The sequence below is a fragment of the Acipenser ruthenus genome, chromosome 12 (genome assembly GCF_902713425.1).
Source record: "Acipenser ruthenus chromosome 12, fAciRut3.2 maternal haplotype, whole genome shotgun sequence".
Taxonomy (NCBI): Eukaryota; Metazoa; Chordata; class Actinopteri; order Acipenseriformes; family Acipenseridae; genus Acipenser; species Acipenser ruthenus.
The window spans coordinates 26,993,512-27,002,786 of record NC_081200.1 but is presented as its reverse complement, the minus strand read 5'-3'; the positions used below and the strand labels follow the sequence as shown (position 1 = coordinate 27,002,786).

The window sequence follows — 9,275 nt, the reverse complement described above, 5'->3', positions numbered from 1 at the left end:
TACAATTACCCATTTATACAGTTGGGTTTTTACTGGAGCAATCTAGGTCAAATAAATTGCTCAAGGGTACAGCAGCAATGTCCCCCACCTGGGATTGAACCCACGACCCTCCGGTCAAGAGTCCAGAGCCCTAACCACTACTCCATATTGCACATATTGGCCCATTTACGTCCCTCTGGTAAGAGGTAATTTGTTTTGGAAATGGCAGACATGACACAAATCCATTCAATTCTCCTCCCAGGAGTTTGGTTATTCATATATGTTTTTTTTTTTCTTAAACTAACCATGCTACACTTTTAATAAGCTCCCCTTTTTTATAAACCCTTTGAACTATTGCACTGTATACTTTGCTGAAGCAAAAGTTTTAAAATTAGGATTCATTTTCATTCTAGAATTGGTACAAATCTAGCACTAAATTAATAATTGAACTGCTCTAAATTGTTTCTTGGTAGTTTTATTTTATTAAAACTGATTTTGATCCTCTGGGAAAGTCTGTTTCAAAATAAGGCCCCTAACTCCAAAAGATGCTGTACAGGCAGTAATGGAGACTGAATTCTTCTCAAATTATACAAACAGCAGAGGCAGCGATGGCAATGTGAGCTACCCTGCATCACCATACAAGAAGCCTGACCTATAGGAGGCAGTTTAATTACCATCCCCTTCCAATCTAATGCCCTCTCCCTGATGAAAAAGCTGCACAACACCACCCTGCCCTGAGTCTGAGAAGTATGCACTGCAGTAATCCTATTAGTGTGAACATAGTCCCACAACATACACACAGACACCAATCCAAGGACGAAACTAGAGACTGGATATTCAAAAACAGCTGATTAGGAAATACAATTGGTTTCACAAAAGAAAAGTATATACAAATGTTTCTGCGAAAGGCTGGTGGTATAGCTATTCGAAAAAGGAGTGTGCCAGAGCCTCTAGCTCTCCCTATACCCTCATCGAACGCTCCTCAATGGCAATGAAGCTGGTATACTACCAGATTATCAGTACCTGACAATACTTGTTACAAATCCATTGTGTTGCTATTGCTGGTAAAGATGTGGTCCTGCTGTGGTACTGCAAGGGTTCTTCAGAGTAATACAATGGTATTATATTAGTATCCTAATTGTATGTTTCAAACTGGGTTTTGAGATACAAATGAATAGTTCTGATAACAAATGTATTTGTCTTCTTGCTTAGAGTCACTTTGTATATACCTTCTTTTTCAGTCATTTAAAACTCAGTATTTTAAAAGCACCCCTGTGGTCTCAATAGAGCTCTTAAACATGTCTTCACTCTAAGTACAGCTGGTACACCAGAGTGCAACATGCTGCTGGGTGAGGATGTATGAAACACATCAGTGAGAAATGCCACATAAAACAAATATGGTATTTTTTACATCCACCAGGTGTTGCAGGGGGACAGGTTAATGGTTACACTCTGGTGTACCAGCTGTACTTAGAGAGAAGACTGTTTGAGAGTTCTCTAGAGGCCACAGAGGCACGTTTAACTTATGAGTTTCAAAAAGTCACCAGGATGTGATGACTGAAATAGAAAATTATATACAAAGCGATTCTAAACCAGAACAAGAACACATTATAAAAATTGTAAAAATAATGTGATATCTTGTAACAATTGTAAGTCACCCTGGATAAGGGCGTCTGCTAAGAAATAAATAATAATAATAATTATGCTATGTTTCATACCTATACCAAGTTGCTCTTAAAGACAGATCATTTTCTCTTTTATTCGGTTTAGTTGTAAGCTGACTGATCCCTCTGTCTAATAACAAAAATACATTGAAAACAATAACCCTTAACAATTCAAAGCATTCAAAAACACACATTTCATGTATTTCAAGACACATTACAACCTGTAGACTGTAAGTAAGAATTGCCAGTCCTATTATAAGTGGCAGTGTTTCACTCTTTAAAATATAGACGCTGACGGAATGTCTAAAGTGTAAATTTTTCATCCACGTAATTTTTCATTATATTATACGATTACCATTACTGTAAACAACAAAGAAATAAACCCACCCAACCTTCTATTCACACAATGGAACAGGGATAGCTTTTAAAGCTATGGTCAAGAAAACTATACTATCAATTTCACTCTGAGGTAAAACTAAAAATGAAGTAGACAAGCATTTGGGTTAGTGCTCTTCATCAATATTCACCTGTTTTGCTGTTGTATTTTATACATGAAGAAAAATATTTGTCGCCCCTCTCTCTGTGAAAATTAGGTATTATGATCATTTTAGTGGTTACATTTTAGTGGTGCCAAGTTATTGTTACATAATCTAAATTGTATAGCTATAAATGTAGTATATACAGGTAGTGGACCAAAAAATGGAAACACCTGGGTACATGAGGGACACCAAGTATATTAAAAGCAAGGGCTTCCACACAGGTGTGGCTCATGCGTTAATTAAGCAAATAACATCCCAGCATGCCTAGGGTCATGTATAAAAATGCTGGACAGGCCTGGTTGCCTATAATTATGGCTAGCATGGCTGCAAGAGGAGACCTCAGTGACTTTGGAAGAGGGGAGATTGTTGGGGCGCGTTTGGCAGTAGTTTCAGTGACCAAGACAGCTCAACTTGTTATTATTATTTTTATTATTATTATTTATTTATTAGCAGACGCCCTTATCCAGGGCGACTTACAATCGTAAGCAAATAAACTTGTTGATGTTTCACGAGCAATGGTGTCTAAGGTGATGTCGGCATGGAACTCCGAGGGAAAGACATCATCAGCAAAGGGCAACAGTGGGCAGCCAGTTTCATCAAAAACGGTCCGCCGAGAACTCCACAGAGCAGGATACCATAGTGGCCCAACGCCCTATTAAGTGACTTTACATTGGTGTTTCCATTTTTTGTACAGTAATACCTGTATATGTGGTCTCCTGAACTAAGCCAAAGAAATAAGTAGCCACCAACAAGCATCTTGGTGACCGACAGTCAGTTACGTTTTCACCGTGTCTTTTGGCCCCTCAAAAAGCTTGAATTTTATTTAGATACTTTTTTTGTTTTTGTTTTGATGAATTACAGTTCATGAAAGTGTTCTTCAGCATTCTAAATGTCATTTCAGTAGATTGTTATGAGATGAGGAAGTCAGTGTTCACTGTCAGCAGTTAAGATTCTCACGCAAGCTCAAAGAAATATACAAAAATAAATTGATAGCAAGATTGAGAATGATCAGAAAAAAAGCAAAATGTCAAAAATCAACTACAATTTGACACTGCTTACTGTTTCATTCATCAAAACATGTGTTAAAGCTTTTTGAAAAGGGATCTTTAGCATCTGCTTTCACAGACCCTGATTAGCACTAATCTTGGACTACCTTACCTGAGGTAACATTAGTTTGTCTGTGATTAGTGCTCATTAGGGTGTGTGCATCCAGCCGTATATCACAGGCCCAAAGCCTTCAATAGATTTGATAAATAAATAAATACATCCTTTTTTTTAACAATCCCTTAAGAATTCAAGTGACAAAAACCTCAGCACATGTTTACCTTAAAGCCCTGTATGAAAGATTGACATGCTGCTTTGCACTGCAAATTAACCGCTTGGTGATTAAAAGATGGGGACTAATTAATACAGCGTTGTGGAAAGGCATCGTTCCGCTTCGCTACGCCTCATCAGGAGATACTAATTGAGGGCGGAAGTGTGATGAGAATGGAGTGTTTCTTTTCTGGGTAATTATTAGAAGCTAATATAACCCTTTGGTTTCCAATGACCTTTGTGCTTCTCCAGTCAGCCGATCACATTTTTGAGCTTAAATCTGCATTTGAAATGAAAATCCCTTCCCCACCATCCCCTGACAACCTCCTTCTAATCAAAAATACAATAACCCATGTGGAACAGGATCACTGTTGAGTGGCAATGCAGTGGTTCTATGGGATGAGCCATTGGTAGAAGGGCACCACAGTGGTAACATTTTCATATATTAACGTACAGTATATAACATCAATAAGCTGTTAATAGTTTTGATGGGGTTTTCAAGTTACACAGGTACATGACATCTTAATGTGATTTTACAAACATTACTGTAAGGGTGGATGCAAAGAGGGTAAATACATATAAACATACCCCAGTTGACTAACCATGGATAAATATCTGACAGAAGTAAGATTCTGGGTACAAGGAGTTATATTTTTGTATATTTTATAAATCATTTATAAAGGACCCTTAAGATAAAGTGTGATTTTTTTCTCTTTGAACTTTCAGCGATTTCCCAACCCCCCCTTCCCCCCCCCCCCCCCCACCAAAAAAAAGTAAACAACATTGTTACGGGTCAAAGGTTAAAGGCTGGGGAGAGGTCACTAGCAGGAGCAGTTCTGCTGCAGGGGCGGAGGGTTGTCAGTCAGCCGGGTGTTCTTGGCTCCGCTGACCATCGAAGGGTCCGTGTCCACGCTCTCGGACATCTTCACGCAGATGATGTCCACCAGCCTCTCGAAGACCTGCTTCACATTGATGTTCTCTCTGGCACTGGCCTCGAAATACTCGAACCCTGGGGAGAGGAACAGAGACAGGCGTGGTTTATAGAGAGAGTATCGCATAGGCTACTGTGAGACACAAGCTTAAATCCATCCCAAGAAGAGCAACATTCTCGCTAGCCGCTCGCCACGTCGCCACAAGCCAATCGTTTTCCCCAAGTTCGCCACGGTGGCAAAGGCACGATTACTTTCAAAGTGCGCTGGTAGATGAATCAGTACAGACTGTTTAGTTTGATTTCATTTCGCAGCTAAGTTTTTTTTTTTTCCGTTATTTGCTATCTCTTTAAAATGTGTTGAAATATATTTTGGAAATATAGGAACAATTTAATAAAAAAATAAACACATTTATTATTTTAAAAAGAAGGATTCGTCTCACTATGATCTATTGACTTTTAACATCAGAATCAGTGCAATATTACTGCCAGTACTCCTAGTTGAAAGAACACGATAAAAAAAAAATTAAACACAGTAGTGGCTGTACAATCCCACTAATATTATTAATCACATTAGTACAAGCTTGTGTAACTAGAATAATACCAGTAAAGTTCCAACAACATCCAATGACTTTGCCAGCTTGAATATGGCTAAAACTGAGAAAAATAAGCTGAGAGTTTTGTTCTGCTTGCATTTATATTTTGCATAATGAAATGAAAACTGAAGGTGATGAGGTAAAAAATTTAAAAGGACACACACACACACATATATATACTGGCACAGTATATAAATTAGTCATAGCTGTTCTGCTTGCAATCCTGACCTAACGTAACTCTTCATATGAGAATGATAAATGGAGATAACTGGTGAAACGTATTTTAATGCACTTCAAAGGAAAAGTAAAACTCTACAAACACCAGTGTTTGGGCAAAACTAACCACCATCAAAATGACACTCTGTAAAGTAGGTAGTTCAGTTTCACAATGACCCCATCTTGACCCCTCGCCCCCCCTTCAATGACCCAAAATAGGAAAGGATCAAAATGGGGTCATCCACTCAAGGACAGTTACCGCCCTGTACACACACTCGCTCACATAATACTATAAGTACACATTTAAACTATATGAAGCACTACACCTTTGACAAACAGTACGTTTCTCTGTGGCGCACAATCAATTGACTATAGATTTTCACAGGGACAGGATTGTTTTGAATCAGGTATAAGCAGCTTGGAATCTACAGTACAGTCTTTTGAACAAGATGAAAACCCACAAAGACAGCCACAAAAGCTCATTAGCTACCCCAGCTTTCTTACATTATCTGCATTGAGGGTTAGGCTATGAAAGACAGTACTTAGAATGGAGACCACCAAAGAAAGGGTTGTAAAATACCCTTACAATACCATAATACTAATGTATTTCACTGAGGAAACCCCAGCACAACCATGAGCAGACCACAAAATTACCAGAAATGGCAACAGAATGGATATTGAAACAAATGTGGTCCTGTGTCCTTATAAGACAACGCACCGATATGGCAATGAATGGGATTATCTGTGTATATCTTAATAATACCACAGGTAAGTCAAAATATGACAATATTTCCTCAGTGGTATTATTCTACCAACAGCTCATATCACAGTAATTGCTCTTGTGTTACCATTGCCCAAAGGTACAGAACCATTTGAGTGCAAATGTAGTGCCAATGTTAGCTCACTAGGCGGGGCTCTTCTGTCTCAGACACACTGAACTCAGCAAGTCCTCTAGTCTGAGTACAGCTGAGGCTGGGATATTAGTACTGATATGATATCCAGTGCAGGAGAAGATACATGTAAAAATGGAAGCGTGACAAACAGACGGACTTGTGTACAGATAGAGAGAAACCTTCATGCATCCCCACAATCTGTTACTCCCAATAACCTATGCTTTAATAATTATTCAACTTTTATATTTATTTTTCACAATTAACGGCAAGGTTGGAACAAACCTCTGAACTGATCAGTTCAACAAATGAGGCTGGTACAAGGACTAGACTGGATTGAATAAGAGCCACAAGTTAAGTGAGTACCACTGCGTTAGGGGGAAGAGATTCTGATATACTTGACCGAGAAAGAAGTACTTCAGTGATAAGCTGGTCAAGACTGGGTTCACAACAGAAGAAGGTTGTTGCTTGTTTGGACTAGTGTAGTGTGTGTACAGACAGGATTGTGTGTTTCTTTCCTAATGAAATGCCATCATCAGTCAGTCAACTCATTAGGCTGAAAGCTAGTCTGTCTCCAGTGCTGTCATAGCAACCTGTCAGATGAAAATCTCCAGCCTGCTTGCTTTAGTGCAGCCTGTCAAGCTGACAAGCTGATGGAGGCAAGCGAACACTGATGCTGGATCAATGTAGAGAGAAAAAAGATATGCAGAAAATTCAGATAACAGTCCAGCTACACTGTATGAACACTGTTATTTTAAATAGATTTAAATTTCAAGTGCTCTCTGTTTGTTTAGTCTTTCAAACAATCAAATTCTTTGTCATAGTGGTGCTCATAAGTATACATTAAGTGTTTGGTCACTCCAGGGTTCCATAGTTGTCAGCTGTCAAACACCATTGACTTTCAACGTGTTATTTGACAGGTTGGTTTCCGAGGTTGATTACATAAAATATGTTTAACAACAGCACTTGAAATGATACAGTGCTTTAATCTGAGATGCGTGAATCCTGATTTTACATTCTGTAAAGAACAGACACGAAAAAACTGGGACCATCTTTCAAGGTGCCAGGTTGATAATGTTTAGAACCGTCACCCTTGGAAACGGATCTACAAGGACGGAAGTAGCTGGGTCTCCCATACATCCCCCTCTTCCTCCCCTTGATGGACTCACCCAGCTGGTCTGCAAGGCTTCTTCCCTTCTCGGCTGGGACCAGCCTCTCATCTTCCATGTCACACTTGTTTCCCACCAGGATCACCTGTGCGTTGTCCCAGGAGTATGTCTTGATCTGGGTTGCCCTGGGAGAAGCAGGGGAAAAGCATAGCTTAATTAAATATTAACATTACGAAACCATTAAAGGAGTACTAGCAACATTAGCACTGGTTTTGAAGATATTTTGGTTCCTTGTTTGTATTTTTGAGAGGTCAAATTCCATCCTGTGCTCTAGCTCAGATTCACTCCAATTACCTAGCTGCAGTCAGGCCATCATATATACTGTATTTAGGGCAGTATTTTTTTACTCACATCCAAAATTGGCTTATTTCACAGCATTTCACAGTCTAAAACTACATATTTCAAAATATTACATCACTAAAGATAATATTAAAAGCAGGGAAAAAATGCATTGTCACATTCAAATGTATCATTTTCTCTAATGTTATTATACAACATTTAAATGCTTACCGCCTTTTAAACATACTCTACTTTCACCACAAGTGAATTATCAAAACAAAATAAAAACATAATAAAATGTAAAAATAAGACTATATAGACCTTGATACTGATGTGGAAATGTTTTTGTAACTGGTAGTTTGTATCTGATGCAAATGACTTCATATTAAGATTAGCTATGCTGTTTTACTATTTTTATTTTTAAAAATATTATAAATTCAATGACAAACACATCTTTTTCAATGTCCTCAAGTGTAGGGTGCTGTAAGATAGCAGCAGATTGTCACCCCACTAGAAGTCAGTTTCTGGATATCTGTTCTATCACACACCACCCTATATGATGTATTACTTCCTAGGTCATTTCACCTCATTTCAACCATGTCTGTAGGGGAAGCTGGTTGTATGTGATGTGATGGGACAATTTATGGTGGCTCATTGAGGACATGGACATGTCTAGCTAATTTATCTTGTGATCTCAATATAATGGTTTGAAAACTCCTCAGATAATTTATCTTGTGATCTCACAATTTCCCACTGTCCTTAATGAGACACCTTGAATTTCACCAAAAAGTGTACAGATACCTGAAAACAAGGTTTTACAGTAACAACTTAATGACAGAAAAGAAGCCATTGAAGGGGTGGGGACAGTGTCGCCCTCTCACCCTCCAGGTTACATGGGAGTGCAAGTATAAAGTAAAGCAAAGTTGTTTAGCTAGTGAAGGATGTCACTTTTTAAAATAAAAACACACGTTTGCAATAACATGTAGTTCTTTCACAACTGCACATTTAAGACCTATGGTGAATGGAAGTGCCCAAGAGATACGTTTAATGGAATCATTTTATTAGCTGCAACCTGTTTAATGCCTATTCTTCAACAAGAGGAAGAACAAGAAGTGTGTCTACATCTGTACAAAAACATAAGAGGAGTGGAATTAGAATAGATGTTGTAATACCCTACATTTCCCAGGAAGTTTGGTCATGCATTTGCAGTTTCTTTGAACACATCAATACTCATTTGGCTAAAGCCACTACCATGACTCTCTCTGTATACAGAAGCACAATTAAATTGCAAATTAAGGTAATTTAAGTCAAATTGAATTCATCGAAAAAATCATAAAGAGAAGTGAACTCGGTGTCGCCTACTTACCATAACTAACATGCTAAGAGGTTTTAGGTTGTTATTTGCTTGCCCACATTTATAGAAAGGGGTCTTTTTATTGGGGCGGTAAGGTTGCACCCCACACAAAAAAAAAAAGAGCAATAGTACACTCTCTCTCTCGTGTTGCACAAAACAATTATTCAGATAAACTCTCCACAGAGGAGGGTCATTGGTTTTGCTTGGGCTAATTACCATTCCAAGAGAAACAAGTGAAGAAACAGATGCTTAGATTTGTGCTGGTTGTTGCTTTTCACACAATCCACACAAATCTCAGCAGCTGTTTCTTCGCTTGTTTCACTTGGAATGATCAACACCAATTACTC

At 38.4% G+C, this 9,275-nt stretch overlaps 1 protein-coding gene across 1 annotated transcript in view; it reads right to left on the bottom strand.

The window, feature by feature from the left end:
* Positions 1–260: 260 nt before the first annotated feature.
* Positions 261–9,275, bottom strand: part of LOC117417406 (ras-related protein Rab-3B-like) — a 35,255-nt gene continuing 26,240 nt past the window's right edge. The window contains exons 4-5 of the mRNA XM_034029547.3: positions 7,296–7,420; positions 261–4,505 (exon numbers count right to left, since the gene is read on the bottom strand). Of these exons, the coding sequence (XP_033885438.1) occupies positions 4,318–4,505; positions 7,296–7,420 (313 nt within the window). The 3' untranslated portion in view covers positions 261–4,317. The remainder of the gene's footprint in view (positions 4,506–7,295; positions 7,421–9,275) is intronic.